General features: G+C 43.3%; 1 protein-coding gene and 1 long non-coding RNA gene across 4 annotated transcripts in view; one reads left to right on the top strand and one right to left on the bottom strand.

The window, feature by feature from the left end:
- LOC142579795 (uncharacterized) overlaps positions 1-11,261 on the bottom strand; it is a 152,022-nt gene extending 140,761 nt beyond the window's left edge. Inside the window, exon 1 of the long non-coding RNA XR_012827447.1 lies at positions 11,246-11,261. This is a non-coding gene — a long non-coding RNA (uncharacterized LOC142579795). The remainder of the gene's footprint in view (positions 1-11,245) is intronic.
- The window catches only part of LOC142579794 (uncharacterized), a 79,408-nt gene that overhangs the window by 21,227 nt on the left and 37,893 nt on the right, over positions 1-20,288 (top strand). For all 3 annotated transcript variants that reach the window (XM_075690369.1, XM_075690367.1, XM_075690368.1), the window contains exon 2: positions 11,286-11,443. In XM_075690369.1, coding sequence (XP_075546484.1) covers positions 11,365-11,443 — 79 coding nt within the window. In that variant the 5' untranslated portion in view covers positions 11,286-11,364. The remainder of the gene's footprint in view (positions 1-11,285; positions 11,444-20,288) is intronic.

The following is a 20,288-nucleotide window of genomic DNA, read 5'->3' as shown; positions in this document are numbered from 1 at the left end:
CACGGTGAAAATTTTGAATAAGTGTACCTTACAGCTTTCCTCTGTGCCTTTTCGACGAACACTAATGTGTTTTGTAAACGGATTCCAAACAACGCATGCGCATTCAAGTCTCGGTCTAATTGTTGTATTGTACGCAAGTAATTTTCCACTTGGGCAGGGAGATGTTTAAGCTTATTTCTTAAATATATAGCTTACAGAATGCAGATGCGCAAATCTTCTCTATATGTATATTCCAGGATAAGGTACTAGTAGCACCTAAGTGCTTATAATGATTCTTTTCCTGCAGACCCTAGCCTGTACGTAAACGTGAGGGGAGCTTTTTGGCTAGACAAGCGAAGAAAGGTGGCCTTATCAGTATGAAGCTGCATATTCAACGTTTCACACCATTCAAACGTTTTAGCAAGAGCGGAGTTAAGATGGCTCGGATCGTTAATTGAAGTTATTCTTAAAAAAAACACGCGGTCATCGGCAAACAACCTGATTTGCACGTTAGGATCAATTACAGTGAATAAATCATTAATATACAGTAAAAACAATATTGGTCTTCACACTCTCCGTTGAGGAGCCCAGAGCCGACCGGAAGACAGCCTGGTTGGCGCTCATTAACTTCTGCTAATTTCGTAGCGATTTAGCAAATAGTTCCTTATCGATGTGTTCAATATTTCTGGAAGTTCAATGCGTGAGTTTGTCATGAGGAACTGTATCAAAAGCTTCGAAATATTGCATTAATCGGACCCTTCTTATTAAGGCATAAAGTGTGCAAATGTATAGCAGTAACTAATTCTGTAATTGTTCTGCAGCCTTTTATAAACTCGTGTTGGTAATTAGGGTGGACTGAGTGTTCGTCTAAAAATTCATTTATCTGATTGGCAGTAATACGGCCGCTTAGTTTACAGCGTGATGATGAAACTCTGTGCACGGTACTTTCGTGATAGGGCCTTATCACCCTACTTGTGTACAGACACAACTCAGGCTGTATTCCATTCATCAGGTAAATTTCGACGAACTAATGAAATACAATAAATAATAACAGGAAACTTTGCAATGGACTCAGCATGTCGATTTTAAACACGTTAGGATAGTTGTCAGGATCACATGATGATTCAGTTCTAAAATTTAGTACCACAGAAAATGCGCCATTGTATGAAATAAAATTGACATCGGAAGGATTGAGCACCGTATCACTGGATGAACGAATACCAGAGTTACAGAGCATGCTGTTAAAATATTCATTGAAATGACACGCAATGTCACCATTATCGGTAACTATAGAACCATTATTAGAAATTTGTGACAGCCGTTTCCTTTTTTTTCGCTTACATATTCTGGAAATTTTTTGGCTCGTCTAAAATGAAATTCGGCCGCACTATATTAAAGCAGTGTTTTTCCTAAGAGTGTACTGTATGTGAACGGTTTTATTTTAGTTCCTTTATATGACCGATACGCATGCACTATTTCTTTAACCTTTTTATCCTTCGCTTCAGGTGGATTATTTCACCCGTAATCCACGGCGTCCGTCTACGAATTAGTTTACGTTTCCTCGGCACAAACTTATTTATACAGCAGTGGCATATACCTTCGAAACGACGTCAAAGTGTGGTCATATCATTTTCGGTAAAATCAATAAGGCAAGTTTCCAAATGTGCTATATTAGATGGATGGTTCCGACGTGAGTAGGCTTTGGTAGACTACTTCACAGGATTTTTCATTTGATAAATGTAGCAACGAATAAGCAAAAACTGAAAAGCAAGCGATTATAAGTGACTTACACAACTTCAATTGTATATCTAAGCAATAGCCTAGCTAAAAACACCAAATCCAGTGCAGATTTCGAAGTTCCTTGCACGCGTGTTCGTTCCTGAGTGATATTTATTAGGTCATAAAATAATATTATGGTAAGTGTACTGTCTTAATGATTGCTGTTATGGGAAGTGATTCAAAGCGCTCCCAATTAGGACCTCGAAAGTTAGCATCCGCTATTTGTAGAAGTTTTTTTTTGGGGGGGGGGGAATTGAGACATGTGCTTTTACAGTTTGACTAGACACTCAGAATCACCAACGGGTCGTCTGTAAATGGCACAGACTAAAAAGTGATGCCCCGAGCTCGAGAAGTTTATGCACGAACGTTTGATGCCAAAAATGCCGTCCAAGGGAACAGCACCTATGCGGTTTTCAATAAGGACGGCCACGCCACGTCCCCTGGAAGGCTGTAGCTTGCGGAAAACTGGATGGCGGTGTGGGGAAACATCCTCGTAGCATATTTCAGTTCATAGCCACGTCTAAGGTTATGACGTCAACATGTGCGTCTTCTTCTAGTAGGGAAATCTCAATAGGTTCCGTTTCGTTGAATACGCTACGAGCGTTTAAGTTGATTATGCGCAAGTGCTTGTCGCATTCTTTAGAGTGGTGTCAGGTCTCAGGCTTCCGGGAGAGTTGGCTCACTGCCTTGACGTGCATGTTTTCTATCTCATCCCAGAAGGAAAGATCTTTATCAACCTTTAGTTTGTCATAAAGTAAGTGTAATTATCCTGCACTTTCTCGGCTTTCGCACTTTCCCAGAGAGAAGCTTACGTTTCTACAGCGTCGCGTGCGAGTAGTCATCTTGAATAGACATCCCTCAACATTTTAGCTTGCAGCAATATTCGAATATCAGCTTCTTTTCATTACCATTTTTCAAATAGATGATGACCGAACTCTTGCTACCAATACTGAAGGCTGGGGTCTGAAGTCAGTGAATCACTTGGAAGGACATTGCTAATACAGAGGCCATAGCTACAGTCTTGTGAGAAGCACTGTCCAATAATTTTCTGAACACAACCTTAAGCAAGTGCAGCAGTTGAATAAAAATCAAAGCCAACGTTTTGCCATTCGGGAAAGGTGCTAATTATTTTCAGTTTATATATGCTCCGTGGTCGATGACAACTCGTCTTCTTTCACGTTACTCCGGGTGTGCGTATGCCTGTCATGAAAACTGGTCATCCTGGTTTATTCCACAGTGCACTGTGTGTATTTTGCTGAGTATCAGTTAGCAGGATAGCCACGAAACTTTTCATATTGTCCCTGATGTATGTGTACTACAGATTCAAGCTATTGCAGCACCACGATAGCAGTACCCGAGTGATATGTTTTCTTGCACAGATATAATGCACAGTTTGTAGGTATACATAGGATGGTTTAACTGAGGATATGGATTGCCAACGCGGTCAGACAAATGGGAGACGTTACTAGAACTCACGGGAATAAACACTTGCACAAACGTCAATAAAAGCGAATGAATATGAATAATAAAGGAATAACGCTGGCATTCTTCCTTTATTGTGGTTTCTCCGCTTTCTAAAAACTTGTTTTAGAGCGTAAGGTTCTATGAGCTCATTTGAAAAGCGTTTTCAGTTATTCATGTTGCCTACCGCCGCCGCCGACACTGTCCGACAGAGCTATTGTCAGCAATGAACAAAAATAACGTAGAAACTGCACTGGAGTTGTTTAAGTATGCGTAAGTATTGTGTCACTTGCTCAACTCCATGCAGCCTGGGTATTAATCTTATCACACTTGATCAGTAAAAACCCCTGCAAATTATTATTGGTGGTTATAACTCTTATGGGACTCGATGCGACCCTTCAATCCTTATCGTTTATCAATCTTGTTGGACTCGATTATACCCGTGTCGGTCGCTGTCAATTTTATCGCAGTTTATCCGACTCTTATGAACCTTATAGTACATAACCCATCCCTTAGCAATCTTTGTAGTTTCTTAGCCACATTATAGAACTTGCCCGGACCTTTATCAACCCTTATCGGTCGTTATAAACATTATCCGCAATGCTCTTACCCCTATAAGGCCTTATCGCTATTCAGCACCTTAGCCATCCCCGTGGAATCATTATCTACCGCAATGAGACCCGTATAACCACTCATCACTCTTTATCAACTTTATCGACTCACTGTCTGCTTATCTGTCTGTGTTGCGCTACGCGAAGCACATGAGCTCTCAGAGATTGGTCACAATTTCATAGGTGAATGAACGCCCCAACCGAAGCCGCCTCCCGTGACCACAGAAATGCTTTTAAGGTGAGGCGTGTTTGGAATCAAATTTTAGCAAAAGCGGAGTTTTGGTGGTGTCTACAAGGCTCTAAGTCAGCTCTACATGTGGTCCTCGCAATGACTTTTATTGCACCATCACCAAAACATTTAAGAAAGCCTCTGTGGTAGGCACCGCGAAGAGATAGCCGGGGTACCGACGGTTGCAGACCGGCCGGTCATCTCGGAAGCGGCCAATACCGCGGACGCTCGGTCGCGCGCTAGCGTGTTCTATACTTATGCTACATGAACGTTAGCCCATCTTCTTCACGGGCTCTGGTGGCAATAGTCGCGCCCCTACAGGCCTCCTTCGCAGTGCGAAGCACGATTGAATGATATGCAAAAGACGCGTGTAGTGAAAGCGATGACTTGTGGAGTCGCCATCGGTCTGACGAATTACAGTATGAGGAATTACATGGCGCGCTCCTCATAAATTTCGCTGTCGGCGCTGAATAAAACCATGCGTGGGAGCCCTCCTGCACATTTCTGTACCTACTCTCCAAACGAAGGAAACCTTTTACCGTCAAAGCAATAATCTTCGGCAAGCAGAAAGCACACAATGGTTTACAGGCTCCACCGAATACGTACAGTCAACGCCCGATGCGCGCGGTCACCGTGATAGAGTCACCCGAACCAGTTCTTGAGTGAAAGGTCGAAAATAGCTCAGAGTGAACTATGCGAAATGTGTTCATATATAATGTGCTCTGCATAACCATGTGGAACATAACAGAATGAAGCCCCAACGCAGAAACTGCATGGGTTCCCGGTGACCGACTGCGCGTCTGCATGCATGTCCGTGTACAATCTTTCGCTGTCGCTGCGAGCGCGTTTTTGCACCATGGAGAGAGCTATTGACCCTATCATATGAGCATTTCACAGTACAGAAGCAACCATTCTTGGGTGGCAACTATCAACGCTGTTCAAAAATAATCTCGGTATAACTAGGGACTTCAACGACTACGACGTGATGACGAGTTCTGATGTTCCGTCGCGATAACTCAACCTTTCGTTATCTTTTATTCGAAAGTCTTGGACAGTTCAATATTATTATTGCTGCAGTTGCGTCGCACTGTATGTTTGTCGGGCTTCTTAGGGAGCAATAACCAGTTGCTTCTTTTTCTTAATCCAGTACATCCAGTACCCACAACCTTCGCATTTCGCGTGCGATGCTCTACCAATCGAATCCGGCAACATTGATGCCTTCAGGTAGCATATGTGGGTTTATTGACCAGTTGCCTTCACCCAAAAAGATCACGTTCTCGTGACGCCTGCGGCAAAAACGACGTTCCACGTCGGCCGCCAAGGTCTATGAGTGGTGGCGCTGGCTAACACTCCCAGGGTTCTACTAGTACACATAAATACCCAAGAAAGTGGATGGGGAAACGCCGCCGCGGTAGCTCAATTGGTAGAGCATCGCACGCGAAATGCGAAGGTTGTGGGTTCGGCTCCCACCTGCGGCAAGTTGTTTTTTCATCTACTTTAATTTCCACCAATTTATCGTTTCTTTATTTCATTTATTCAGCACAAGTAATTTCCCCTATGTTGTCCTTGGTGTCAGTGTTCGTTGGCTTCTCATTATATCACTAATAAAGATCGGGCCCCTCAGTTAACCCCCTTTCTGACTCAAGATGAGTCATCTGCGCCTTGGATGGTGCCGTCGGTTTACTTTCTTCCGAAGACGAGGCCCACACCTGCACTTTCAGTGTGCTGTACAAATTGCAGAAGCACATCCCAGAAGCTTCTCTGCCTTCGTGCGAGGAAAGAGCCCCTATGATGTTCCAAAACCCATCGAACCAACGAACACAAACCCAAACCAAGAAACCTAGCCTCTTCAATGATGAGAAAAGTAGCCTCACGTTAGCTTTTCCTAGAATCCTTTCTCGGCATGGCAGAAGCTTGCTTTGTTGTGTAGGCACCTAAATAACGAAGAAGCATGCATCACTACCTGTGGAAAAGAAAAGCATGTAGAACAATAGCGCACAGTACATAGCGCACAACTACATAGCGCGCAGAAGCGTTCATGGGTATCAAGTACCACTATGATGCCCTAGATGCTACGTCAACAAAACAGGCCAATGCATAAAAGAATGGATTTGCGACCATGCTAACTTGATGTCCAGACCACTTGGCAATCCGCTGGTAGTGCAGAGCTCGCTTGCACGATTTTGTTTTAAACGTGTGCAAATGTTGCAATGTATAAGAACCATAGGGCTGGCTAGAACTGTGAGGCTTTCCTTATATATATGATAGAGGAACTGTAAGTAAGCTGCCACTCCAGATAATTATTCGATAGCAACACTGTTTATTTGTAACTGTGAAACGTCATGGTAGCATTCTCATGGGTCCTTTTCGCACTTATGCAAGGAACATGCAATGCAAACTTACTTATCTGCTCTCCCCCTTTCGCCTCTCGCTTTACATTGCTGTCCAAGCAGTCAAATTGGATGGTTGTTAGCTGTCTTATATCCTGTCAGCTCTTTGCCTTCCTTATGAATTGTGCACGATATAAGTGTTTTTCTTGGAGAAACAGTGCTACTTTGAGGCATAAACCAGCTCAACGGCAGTTTACAATTAAGGAGGGTAAGCTTCCTCTTAAAACATGTCCGTGAGGAGCATAGCAAAATGGCACTTGAAAAAACACCACTGTATTTATCGTCAAGGCCAACCGTCGACTATTCTTCCTTAACATATCTCTCAAAACTCAAACTCAAAACTGATATAGAGGTGCAAGCTCTCCATATTATAATACTTTATCAATGAAGAAAAACACAGTGGTGCTTGGATGTTGTGGCACCAACTAAGGTGTCGATATCCGCACTGGCCAATAACACAGCACCCTGCTTACATTTTCTCTGCCATTACCATTTTCTCTACCACTACCATTGACATATGGGTAGTTTCTAGACAAAAACGCCATTTGCAAAAGCTGGAGATTGAGCTAGTTTTAACAGTTGCTGCAGAGAGTGAAAATGCACTGTCCTCTTTTGCGCACTGTGTGTCGCTTAATTCCTTGATATGAGCATGCTGCACATTCGACCATTTGCCTGCCCCTTATCTTTTTATTATGTGTGAACTGTGAATAGTATGTAAGGGGTCACTGAGCCCAGGTAATGCTACAATGGATAGAAAGAGCAAGAATAATGCCCTCTGATGCGACCCATCTTTAAACAACTTAATTTTCAACTAACCTCCTAAGCCCGTCACTGCGCCGAAAAAAGCTTATTCAAGTTGCTGTACCATCATTTTCACGCAAACTACTTTGTTATTTCTTTAATTTCAAACTGACTTTTTTCTAGTATGTAGGCAGATAATGGTTGCCAAGTTGCAACGCTAATCTCGCTTTTTTCGCCGGTGCTGTGCACATATGGGGATTGCTTACTAGGTCAAGCTCTCTCAGCATTCAGTGAGCAAATTGTGAAATACTTTGTGCAAGTCATTTTTCACTGCAGTAATCATGCAATGATCCTATGACAGTTTAAGTGATAGATTGTTATGCGTTTTCATTATTTCAATTTGTTTATGAGAACGTGCGATTGATTTTGACTGCTATTTTGGCTATTTATGGAGAAATTTATTGACACTGTGTTTTATGGTTCTTTTTATTTTTTACATGTGGGCATACATGGCCAATTTCATGCCTGTCTGCTACGGTTTTACATAAACACCACAAGGTGTTTGAACCCGGCGATGGCAAGGTGGTGGGTTGGTTCAAGACTTCGAAAATAAGACATGAACAGGAAATAACATCCTCTCAACATTGCTAAAGAAAGCGACTAGCATATCTGTATTTGACAATCTTGTGGATGACAGACTGAGCTGTTTGGAAAATGTGCAGCTTGATGTTCGTGAATTACTATCTCTGACTAACATCTCTAATGCTATATAATTAGGATGTGACAAAGTGCGTTGCATCTTCTGTTACTGATCAGACTGCATGCAATAAACTCCCTTGTCAACTCGTCGTTGTTGGATGTGTTTCCAATGAGCTATAATCGTATTGCCTGATTCTTTTGTTGAGCACACAAACAAACCTATAGCATTTTGTTCTTAAACTTTGAAGGTACCCAACTCCTATATTGCAGTTAAAGTCTTAGGCTGATATTGTCTGAACGAGGTACGTATTCTGGACAATGGCTTTCGACGATATCACTGCCATTGCGTGCTTACTGGCTGGTTGTAGAATCTGTCCTGCGAACGCCTTTGCACCATCAAAGTGGTCATCCGCGAACACGTCGCCGACTGAAAATTATTGCGTCATTAGTACCGACACCAGCTTTAATGGGGATGTGTGTGTTTACAGCATGAAATTCCAGAAATGGAACACTGGATCTCTCATTCGTTCTGTAATTTATGCCAGTATATGTGTCACAATAGTTCGATGTCATGATATAGAACATTGATTATCCTGTTGCATGTGCTACAAACGACTCATTATAAGATCTCGCTGTCATTTATGAGCTTTTGTATGCACTACGACCTGGGTACACGTACTTTGTGTGCAGTTGATGTCATCTTCAAAGATCTCGTTGCTCACACGACTAATGTGCATTCACATCACATGTCACCTGACACACCTCATACGCAATATCGTTAGGTCTACGCAGCACATCGCACATATCTCGTACGTGCTCTACGCATTCTCATAGAACGGTGCATAGATCTCGTGCACTTCGTAAAAGTATTCTTAGCACAACATACAGATCCCGCACATTTTCTACGCTCTTTCGTCCAATGTGCGCAGTATATCGTTCACTTCTCTCAAGATGTGTGCGCTGTGCATACATCCCTTTTATTTCTTGAATTCTCATACAAATTTTTCAATATGGCCAAGCTGTAACTATGCTGCCTGTGCTGCGCAGGCCTGTTACTTTCTTTTCCTTTCTTTCAAGGGCAATGGGACTGTCTCGAATACCTTCCTTTCGGGCAACTCAGCTTTCTTTTTTTACATCATATTGGATTTCCTAACAAAGCCGCATGTGCAGCCCTAAGAATGCATGGTGCAATAAACGGTATTTAAAGAGTCTTAATAGGTCGGTGTTTATGTTATTATTTATTTCGTTACTTATTTATCTATTTATTCATTTATTTATATATGCAGAGTTTCAATGGGATATTAAGTAAGGGATGGGCGTATAACAGCTGGGAATGATAAAGACTAAGTTACATAGATTAGTTAGAACACTGTTCGAGTAGCGTTCCCAGCTTATGAGTTTACCAAAGTAAATATTCGTTATGTTTTGGAATATTTGGCCACCAGATTGTTTTTTCGCACAACACTGATGTTTGTGCTACCAAGAATCATTTTAAGAGTTTATAATTATCTGTTAGCTCCTATTTGCTGATAAGAAAGTATTTTTGCCGACAATGATAAGTGTAGCCAACCATGCAATCAATCGCAAAAATGACATTCAAGAACACCCCTGTGCCGTTCGCAAAGCAGCGCTTACCACAATACGCCAACAATACTAAGGTATTGTGCTATCTGTGACTGTGCAAACCACATATTGTTGTCTCAATATACATGAGCTGAATATGAAACTATATTCACGCTGCAGATTCACGATGAATAGATATACACAGTGTAAAAAAGAACATTCACTGACGATTACGATACTTCCTTACGGAAAATTTGAGCGAAGCTCTAAACGTGTTTTGATTTCGTGATATATATGCTAATGCAAACAATCTCTCTCGTGTGGCATGTCGCAAAGGAGCGAAGTGGGGGGCGTCTTCCTCGCCTATCTAGAGATCACCAGGCAGCGCATGGGTGATGCGTGGGCGTTATTCACAGCGGCCGCCGCAGATGGACATCCAAGACGACGCGCGATACTGTGGCGTCATCTCGTAGCCATCGTCGCCGCACTACGCTTTTCTCGTATTTTCGCCCCACCTTCCTCCTCCGCTTTTCAGCTTATACTTTCGCTGCACCCTCCCCCTGGACTTTCCTCCTCGCGTATTTGATCCCCAGCTAAGCTCAGCGTTCGCGCTTTTATCCTTTGTTCGTTCGCTCGGTTACGCCGAAGTTCGCTGAAGGAGCGCGCAACTAAAAGCTACGCTATAAAAATAGCGACGAAGATGGCGTCGTTTTGTCAAAGGATATTAAAAAGGAAATAATAGTGTAGGAATTCAGGTTTGCTAATAAATATGTGAAAGAGAAAGTATAGAATAGACACAGAAGTTCTAGCACCCACGAAGTTGGGAAAGTTTCTTTTATACCAATTTATATAAAAATCAGCAAGTAAGTCAACGAAATTGTCTCTCCGGTGCGTGAGTTCTGTGACCATGATGAAGCAGTAGTTGTCCCCACTCCACGGTGTTGACATTATGCTTGTGCTTCCGAGTGCGGTGGTCTGACAGGCTTCATATTTGACTCACAAGTAAAATGTTGAATGGGTTTTAGCATTACACACCCCCGCAGTTTCATAAAAAACCTTCGACTGGTGAACGTTCGCAACCGTAGAGGTAAATATAATTGAACTATAACAATTGCAATAGAGTACATGAGGAGCTTTAGAACGCAGCAAGTGAATAACGACAAATGACCTGTTGGAAAGCTAACATATGGGAACCGCTGGACTTGTTCAAGGGAATCTGAACGCTATGCCTCCGTTGCTCACGAATTCCAAAAGAAAAATCGATATGGCATTGCAGCTTGAAGTGGCTCTAGTGGTAGATCCACAGTACTGGACCAGCCACGTCGAGTCAGGAGCACGCGTACCAGACGTGCTCTCTAGACCGGTCTTACGTAGAACTGTTCAAAGATCGCGAAATCGTCCTGCACATGTTAACAATATACAACCAAGTGCGTCTTGAAGAATTTTCTCATTTCACGAATGCTGAGAACTGCAATAGTATCTTTATTAATACAGTCGTTATAACTCTGAAACTTTTTGTATATGTGTTTCTTCATTCAATCAATAGTAAAAGCTGAAAAAATAATTTTTAAAACGACTTTTTCATAATTCATGCAATAGAGGGTTAACCTGAAGAGGCTTAAAAATTCGACACAACGAGCCATATACTGTTCTGAATATTTAATTTTGTATGGGATAGCACCGCATTCTTTCGCTATGTTGTGACACATTCGAGCCTAATATAAGCAACCCATGTCTTGATCAGGAAGGACATAAAATAAAATGCGGAGCTCGACGTTGTAAAATAATCTTACTGGTATTGTGTTTCCCACTGCTTACAACCTCTCCTTGCAGACTGCTACTTCTGTACCTGCACCTGCAAGAAAAGTTCAGAGAAAGAAGGGAGGCTGCCTTTCAGCTAAAACAAACCATCATGAGGGGCTGCGTAGTCGCTGTCGTACTCGTCACTCTCACACACGTTGCTGTAGACGCCGGTTTCCTAACAAATATATGTGAGTACATCTTGCTCAACTATTCCCTGTCTCACACGTTCCTTACACAGTGAAAACGTGAAACGTAGGTATGTTCTGTTAGGAGCCCTTGTATTATGTAAATTACATAGAAAACACTGCCTGCTCTTGTAGTACAAAAAATGCTTCGGGTATCAACAACTTATATCTGTCATTAGTTTAGGCAACTGTTTCAGAATAGTACATTATTGGTGAAATTGTTTCGCAGTTTTGCATACACTTAAGACAAATTCGTCTCAAATTTCATAAAAAATGACTAGCCAACAAGGAATAAATACCAAAAAAGAATATAAGCTAGGCTCTAAGTGGCATTCACGCGTATGCCCCTTTATTAAAGAAGTGGGCAATAAAAGTGACCGGACACATCACAGCTTATCACAGGAAATAACATACCTCAAATGCTCAAGTACCTATCTGCCATTTACCGAGTTTACGCATGCCTGTTCCCAATGAATTGAGTACTCTGAAAATTGTACTAACAAGGCATAAAACAATGGGCTTACACAGCTGAATTATCACGCGGCCAATGAAGAATGTAGTGAATGAGTTATTAAACGTAAAATACAGTAGAAGCCAAAATAAATAATGGAACATTTGCAAATGAAAGCTCGGCAGAAGCACGTGGCAAATATCACAACAAAAACATGAACACTAAAAGCAATACAGTTGGCAATTCACAGATGTACGTATAATACAAGGCTAATCGTGACCAATACACTTTATAAGCACTCAGAAAAAGCCTCCCACTCGAGGTAGGTTACTTTCCCCGGCATTATGTAGATTAGGATAACTCATCCATTACCAATTCATTACCATGAAAGCTAGTGTAAATGTTTCTAAAATTTTGTGCACCATGTAGCGGCAAGCATGTTACACACTTTGAAGATTCAACAATGCAACAGCGAAATATAAAGGTAAGAAATTCTGGAAAGCAAGTGGCAACATTTTAAATAACTAAACATCTCAGCTTTGCAAAATACAAGTGAGAGATCTCAAAGACAAAAAAAGCCTTCCTTAAAACATAAAGCCGGCGCTTTGCCCTGGTGATAAAAAATCGTGAATAAGGCACGACTTCTCAGTGTTGCAGCTAACATGCCGCTTCTACATACCAAACATCTAGCACGTGAATATTAGGCCTCACCGCTTCAGGTTTTTCAACAGAGACTATCTTAAACGAAATCAAGCCATGTAAAATGGCTAACCCTTCACATGAACTGTTTGCACAAGTCCCAAAAACTGTCCAAAAGTGTATGGGTATGACAGGTTTAAAATCAAATGTAGTCAACCGGAGGAAGACTGCTTCTCAGGTGATGATGCAGGTGGTAAAGCCACGATCTTTCCATGTAGGCAATTTTGAAGTTGCCATTCTCTTTCAAAATGCATAGGCCGAGTGGAGACCTGTCGTGTACTCGCGCTCGAGTCATGCCTCCGAGAACAGCAGGGTTTACAACAACGGCAAGAGGGCAAACAAAAGTCTTGTCAATATTGTGGAAAACCCGGTCATCGCAGTTGGAAGTGCTGGAAGAATGAAACACCAAAACTTGGTGTACCACGTAACGAGTCGGCAACTTCTTGCATCAACCATGGATCACTGAAACTGAAGAACGGCGGGTAGGTCCCCGTCCTCAACTCATGGCTCACAGAAAGCTGCACTGAAATCTCTGAAAGCCCAACTGTGGTCACCGGCTTCGTAGGAGGCAAGGAAGTAAGAGTCCTCAGCGACACTGGCTGCAACACCGCGAAACAGTCACTGCGAAACCAAGCCTGGCCATTGAGGCCCATTCTTCTGTTCGAAAATTCTGATTGAAGCGGCGAAAGTATGAACATAGGCCAAGGAAGTTACGAAGTTCTTTATGGAGGAAGGTCTGAAAAAAAATCAACTACATAGAGCGTCGCGGCGTCAGGAAGATACCGTATTCTGATACTACGTGGCCTAGGATGGTGAGCTCACTTGCGCAAAAGTGGCGTTTTCTGGTTATGCCGAAGCCGGAATTAGGCGCTATAACACTTCCTCTTGCCTACAGAGATGTCTGGGGAAATTAGCCCCCAAAAAATAACCACATCATCTAAGCTGCAGGGAGCCTTTTTTCACTTGAGACCATGCAAAAAGGTCTCCATCAGACGCTGAAATGTTTCGGGGGCGTTGCAAAGCCCGAAAGGCATGACACAAAGTTCACATAAGCTAGCTTGCGTCACAAAAGCTGTTCCTTCGGAATGCGAAACGTTCGCAAAGGCTCGTTGGTTTAAGCGTGTTAAAGGTAGTAGTAGTAAATACTTTGTGATCTTTCACGTAGTAAAGTGTTTTAGGTACATTTTCTGCTGCGTGCATGGCAGTTATGAACAGGATAATTCAAATGGGCTAATTAGACTGAAGGGAATGCAAGCTCTAGGATGGGGGGAGGGTTCATTGTACTGAAACAGGTAAATCTGCGTGTATCGATAAGTAAATTGTGTTCTTACTTGGTAAATTGTCTTAGGGCAATGTACTGACGCGTATATGATAAATGTTAGTAAGCTTAATGGGAATGAGGTAATGATACTGAAGTAAAGGCGTGGGGGGCTCATTGAACTTGAACGACTGCATGCATGTGTATGTGCGATGTATCGACTAAATGGTTGTGGTTCTAGTATCTGGTATTGTTAAGGAGTCTCTATGGTAAATAGTAAGATAATTACAGCTGTTTTGGGAGTACTTGGATGCTTCATTGAATTTGTAGAGAAGTTATTGTGAATATAGATAAGCGTGTCACGCGATTGAGTGTACATGAGTGTCGAAGTAAGTAGAGATAAGTGATTGATTTTCAATTGGTGACTAATGATTTGCGATCGATAGCGATTGGTCATTCATTTCTGGCGTAGATGTCGAAGAGAATGGTGTATCGGAGCAAAGAGCTGTGGTAGTAAAATGTCAGATCAAAGCATACAAAGTAAACAGCGATGCAATGAGGAGGAAATGTTGGTGTGCATAAGCGATTGTGCGAAATAAAGACATTAATATGCGGTGAAAAGCAGATCGTTTTCTGTGTGGAGATCATGGGAAGCAGGTCGTGGTGAGAAACGACAGAAAGAGGAGCAGTCAGGGACCTTCTAACACTATCGCACTTGGCTCTTAAATGTCAAGGTTAAGCGTGTCCCAAATGTTTTTCGTTAGATTGATACGTTCAATGTGGCTGCAGTACGCCTATGATGCTATACGGAAGTTTTATCACTTCACATATATCTGTATGCTCAGCAGCGAAAGGCCTCAATAATTTAGAGAAGCGGCAAGCGCGAAATGTAATGACGTATATTGCCTCGCGAGTTATATTCAATTTATTTTGCTATCACCTTTTATACCAAACTTGAAGTGCGGCTTTTCCAAATTCAGTTCTGGTGCAAGAAGTAGGGGCTCTAGACAGGAGCTAATGAGAATAACGATTGTTATTTTCTGCTATCAAAACCATTTCTGCTAGGGAATAATAAGATGCAGTCTATTCTTTGAACGGCTCTTGCCAGGTTGTGACTTCTCTGCCTTGAACAAAAAAGTTTCGTGGAAGTAAATTATTTTCGTTGGAACGGGGGACAGTTAAAAATTTTCGTGCTTGATTTTTTCATGGTATATCAAGCATCGCATCCCACGGCGAGGTGGCAAAATTTATGCACATTAGGTATAGTAAAATATATGTATGCGATGTTTGGAAGTTTCGATCCAAGGGCGAAGCACTGGCAGCAAGAACTAAGTGTAGCCTTGCGCTTGAACTTTCAGATGGTGTCCTAAAAATGCGCAAATGCAACATAAGCAGCTGTGATCGGATTTGTGGCAAGATCAATACTTTAACGCGTTGTGTCTGGCGTATAATAGCATCGCAGCCGTGCAATTACGCTGCCCGTAAAGGCCAGCGCCTGTAAAATCAAGTCATTTCCAAATAGCGAGTACTAATAGTGTTTTACACTTTTTCATAATCAGATGTTTAAAATAAATACATTCGCTGTGGATCCCAGGTTTCATGCTTTTTGTCAATTACAGCAGAACTGGTTACAGCAGGAATGATAGTTGAATATTATCTCATATGTACCTTGAGTATAACACATGGGCAAGCGTACATCACACACATACGTAATTATATACAGGACATAACGCGAAGCCGACGCCGAGAATTCGTCTTGATTATCCATATAATTCACGGATGAATGAATGGATGTTATGAGCGTCCCCTTTGGAACGGGGTGGTGGGTTGCGCCACCAAGCTCTTGCTGTGGCTCCAAGTAATCGCTCACCACCTGGCGGCCGTGCCGCGAACCAGCCGATCCACGCTTAGCCATGAGGCTAAAGATGGTCTCCTATCACAGCAGCATGCATAGAATGTGTCGCAGTTTTCAAGTAATCGTGATGTCGAAAGACTCCTGCTGTGAACCATTGTGCGTGTCGTCGCGGAGGCAAGACATCAGTGTATGATTCATCGTTTCCCAAAATAAGCAGACGACCTGCATCGGAGCGAGGCATAAGGGTGACACACTTACGCTGCATTTTATTTCGTTAGCTTAGCCTTATGCACCAGCATTAGTGCTACGAATACTTTGCGCAGCGGGAATGTTCTGGTTAATTTACTCGTCTTCGATGGCATGGTCGCAAGAACGATAACTAGCTCGCAGAGTGCGAAGTTGGTCATGACACATGTTATATGTCGAGAAGCGACATATCGTTTTTATAGCGTGCTTTAGGCTTGCGATGTAAGAAAAAGATGCTGTTTTTTCATTCAATGGCGGAAGCTGTCATTTTATTTGTTCGCAATAAATTTAGAAGCAACTTCAAACAGTGTTCGCTCCAATTATGGAGTGCTCGTACTGCGCACAGAGCCGGTAGTTTGCTTTGCGGCACTGTGCATACAGTTGAATGGCATTACAACTGGCTATCCCTTACAAAATTTTTTATAGAAAGTCTATAGACAGTCTACAGACATTTGTCTATGAAGTCTATAGACTGTCTATAGACATTTCTTCAGACTAGTCTATAGATAGTCCATAGACTTATGGTCTTACACTTTTTATAGGCTAGTCTATAAAATGTCTGAGTCTATAGGCTGTCTATAGACTGTCTACAGAATAATGAAAATTGGTTTGTAGACAATTGTCCACAGCATCTCTATAGGCAAGTGTATAGACTTATAGCTAGAACTTTTGTAGACTGAACTCTATAGAATGTCTATCGACAATCTATAGACTATTGCTATAGACCAGTCTATAGACAGTTTATAGACTTATGGCCATACACATTTTATAGACTAGTCTATAAAAAGTATGAGTCTATAGACTGTCTATAGATTAATGAAAATTCACGTTTGTAGACAAAAGTCCGCAGAATGTTTAGGGACAAAAGTGTATAAGGTTATACAGTTCTATTATTGTAGACTCAAGTCTATAGAATGTCTATAGACTATGTATAGACATTTATCTACAGGCATTTTATACACATTCATCCTACAAAAGTAGAACTACATATACAGTTCCATTTTTGTAGATTGATGCCTTTGGAACGTCTGTAGATAGTCTATAGACTTCAGTCTACAAAAAGAACTTTATAATCCGATACACTTTCTTCTATGACATTCTGCATGCATTCGTCCACAAACAAATTTTCATTAATCTATAGACAGACTATAGACACAGACATGTTATACAAGTCTACAAAGATTGGAACACGCTGTTACAGTGATACGCGAAGTCCACGCACGGTTCTCTATATCTGAGATATTTGCTGACGTGGATCCAACGATTCACAGAAACGTTTCCATCTTTGAGATTGTAGTGCATCGATGCGACGTTGAATCTTCTTTTGCATCCACCTTGCATCTCGGAGATCATGGAAGGATTTAGTTCTCCTGTATCTTTCTTCAGCCCGCCGGCGAATTCCTCGTAGTCGCTGCAGTTCTTCAAGTTCTTCATATTTCGGGAAAGGCTGAAAACTGCGCGTAGCCTCTTGCATCGCTTTTTGAATATCGTGTTCCAGACTTGAATGGTTCCCTTGCTGACCTACTCCCTCCATGTGCGACCCAAACGCCGACCAGTGAATTCGCCGGAGGGTCATGGAGGAGCATTTAGATAGTCCCTTGATCTTAAGGTACGTCAGAATATGGTCGCTTCCATGTGATTCGATGTCTGGAAACCATCGCACGTTTGTTTCAAGACGCCGAGAAACCAGGGTCAAGTCAAGGCAGCTGCTGTACGTAAGCCCGCGTAAATATGTCGGACTACCATCGCTGAGGTCGTAACAGTCGTGCTGTGTCGCAAAGGATGCTAGTCTCCTTCCCCTGGAGTGCATCTTCAAACTCCCCCAAAGCGGATAGTGAGCAAATTACGAGGATAGGAGCACAGTTTTCGCAGACGTCACAGCGAAAGCAGAGGAGTACGCGGCGCAATCGGCAAGGCAAAATTGGCAGCAATTCAGCGACTCCCTTAACGGAACTTTGAACACAGCGAGGACGTGGCATATCCTCAAGCCTCTCATAGATTCGATCAAGACCAAGGCAGCAAACAACGAAGCCATCTTCAAGTTCATCCACCAGTTCGCGGGACCAGACTCGGAACTCCAGGAGAAGGTACGCTTAAGTGCTTCGGGGACACAAACCCAGCAGCTTACGCAGAGCGCTACCGGGGAAGGGAAAACGATAACCTGGACAGACCCATCACCCGAGAAGAGGTCTACGCAGTGATTCGAAACAGAAACAGAAACACGGCCGTGGATGCAGACAAGATCAATAACGCACTCATCCTGAACCTGAGTGACGACTTAGTCGCAGAATTAACCGACTTTCTCATCAAACACTGGGAAGCGGAGACCGTCCCCGAGGAGTAGAAGCATGTGGAGGTAGTCATAATTCCTAAACTGGGCAAGAAACTGCAAATTGAGAACCTCATACCGATCTAAATAACATCGTGCCTGGGAAAACTGTACGAACGAGTGGTGACGCTGAGACTACAACAGTACATGGAGGACAACGAACTGTATCCCCACAGCATGTTCGGCTTCAGAGCAAAATTATCGACTCAAGACGTACTGCTTCAAATCAAAGAAGTACTCGGGAACGTCCCCAGGTGCGGGGGGAATATAATGGTATTGGATATCAAGGGGCTTTTGAGAATGTAAGCCACGAGGCTATCCTCACGGGCATGAACGACCTGAACTGCGGGAGGAGAGTCTACGGCTACGTCAGAGCCTTCCTTTCAAACAGAACGGCAACGATTGGCCTGGGAGATGTCCGCTCAGAGAAGTTCCTTACTCCAAACAAAGGGATGCCTCAAGGGTCGTTCATCTCCCCCACGCTTTTCAACATAGCCATGATTGGCTTGGCAAAACAGTTAAAAGAAATCGACGGCATACCCCATGCCATGTATGCCGACGACATCACCATCTGGGTGAACACAGGCTTGCTCAGAGAGAAAGAAGAGAAGTTACAAGAGGCAGCCACCTGCGTAGAGGATTACGTCATAGCTATAGAGGGCTCGCGTGCTCCACTGAGAAGTCCGAGCTCCTGAGCGTTTGGAGAGGAAAGCAAAAGCGCACAGTCCCCACCAGCGACGAGTTAAAGCTCAACGTCTACCTCGAGGGGAAGCCGATACCGGAAAGGACGCTCATCAGAATCCTGGGGATGTGGATACAGTCAAACCTACGCTCCACCCACATCCTCGTTCTACTCAAGGCATCCACCCTACAAGTGACCCGCATGATCAAGCGCATATCCCACAGACTCCACGGCATGCGAGAGGAAGACACACTCAAGTTGATCATAAGCCTGGTGTTCAGCCGAGTGGCATACAGACTCCCCTACTACAATCCCTTCAAGAGTGAGGTACAGCAGGCGGACGCGATTCTGCGCAAAGCCTACACAACCACACTCCACCTTCCCCACAACACCTCAACAGAAAACCTCCTAGCCTTAGGACTAAACAACACCCTCGAGTAATTGAGAGAGGCGCAACTACTCTCCCAACTGCGCAGGCTGCAGCAGACCCCACCTGGCAGGGAGCTCCTGAAGAAACTAGGCTGCGCCGATGAACTCCAAGAGATACAGAGGAACAAAACAATGGCGGACGAGTACCACAACACGCTAAAAGTAGCACCCATACCCAGGAACATGGATCCCAACCTACACAAAGCACCCAGAGAGGCAAGGACTGAATACCTACAAAAGACACTAGCACCCCAAAAAACGACGGTACACGTGGACGCAGCCACATTCGCCAGAGCAGTGGGGCAGAGCAACAGCAAAGCGGTAGCAACTGTGATTGAGTCGAACCTACGCGCGGTCACCAGCGCATCACTACAAGAGTGTACGATAGTCGAGGCTGAAGAAGCAGCCGTCACTCTAGAGGCAGCGGAGGGATATCGGTCTAAAAGGTCTCTAACAATCCTTACAGACTCACAAAAGACGTGCCGCAACTACCTGCGCGGCAGAATAGGCACGGAGCGCTCCGCATAGTCCGCTCCGGAGACCACATAACACAACGACAACCAAAAGAAGAACCAATTAGGCATGCGCTAGTATGGACGCTGGGACACATGGGAATGGCAGGGAACAAAGAGGCGGACAGGATAGCTCGAGGGTAAACTTATTACCGAGCATCCAACGTAAGTGACTTCGAGGGGACCGAACCTGTACCCCAAGACTATTCGACGTTCCTAAATTACTACAAGGGCTGCAGAAAGCGGTATCCACCACCGCACAACTCCCTTACCAAAGAGGACTCTGCCGCGTGGAAGCAGCTACAAATGGGCTCGTACCCGAGGCTAAACGTACTCAGCAAAATGTATCCCACACAATACAATGACAAATGCCCCTGGTGCCATGAA

Source organism: Dermacentor variabilis, chromosome 4 (genome assembly GCF_050947875.1).
Source record: "Dermacentor variabilis isolate Ectoservices chromosome 4, ASM5094787v1, whole genome shotgun sequence".
Lineage (NCBI taxonomy): Eukaryota > Metazoa > Arthropoda > Arachnida > Ixodida > Ixodidae > Dermacentor > Dermacentor variabilis.
This window is presented reverse-complemented; position numbering and strand designations above follow the sequence as displayed.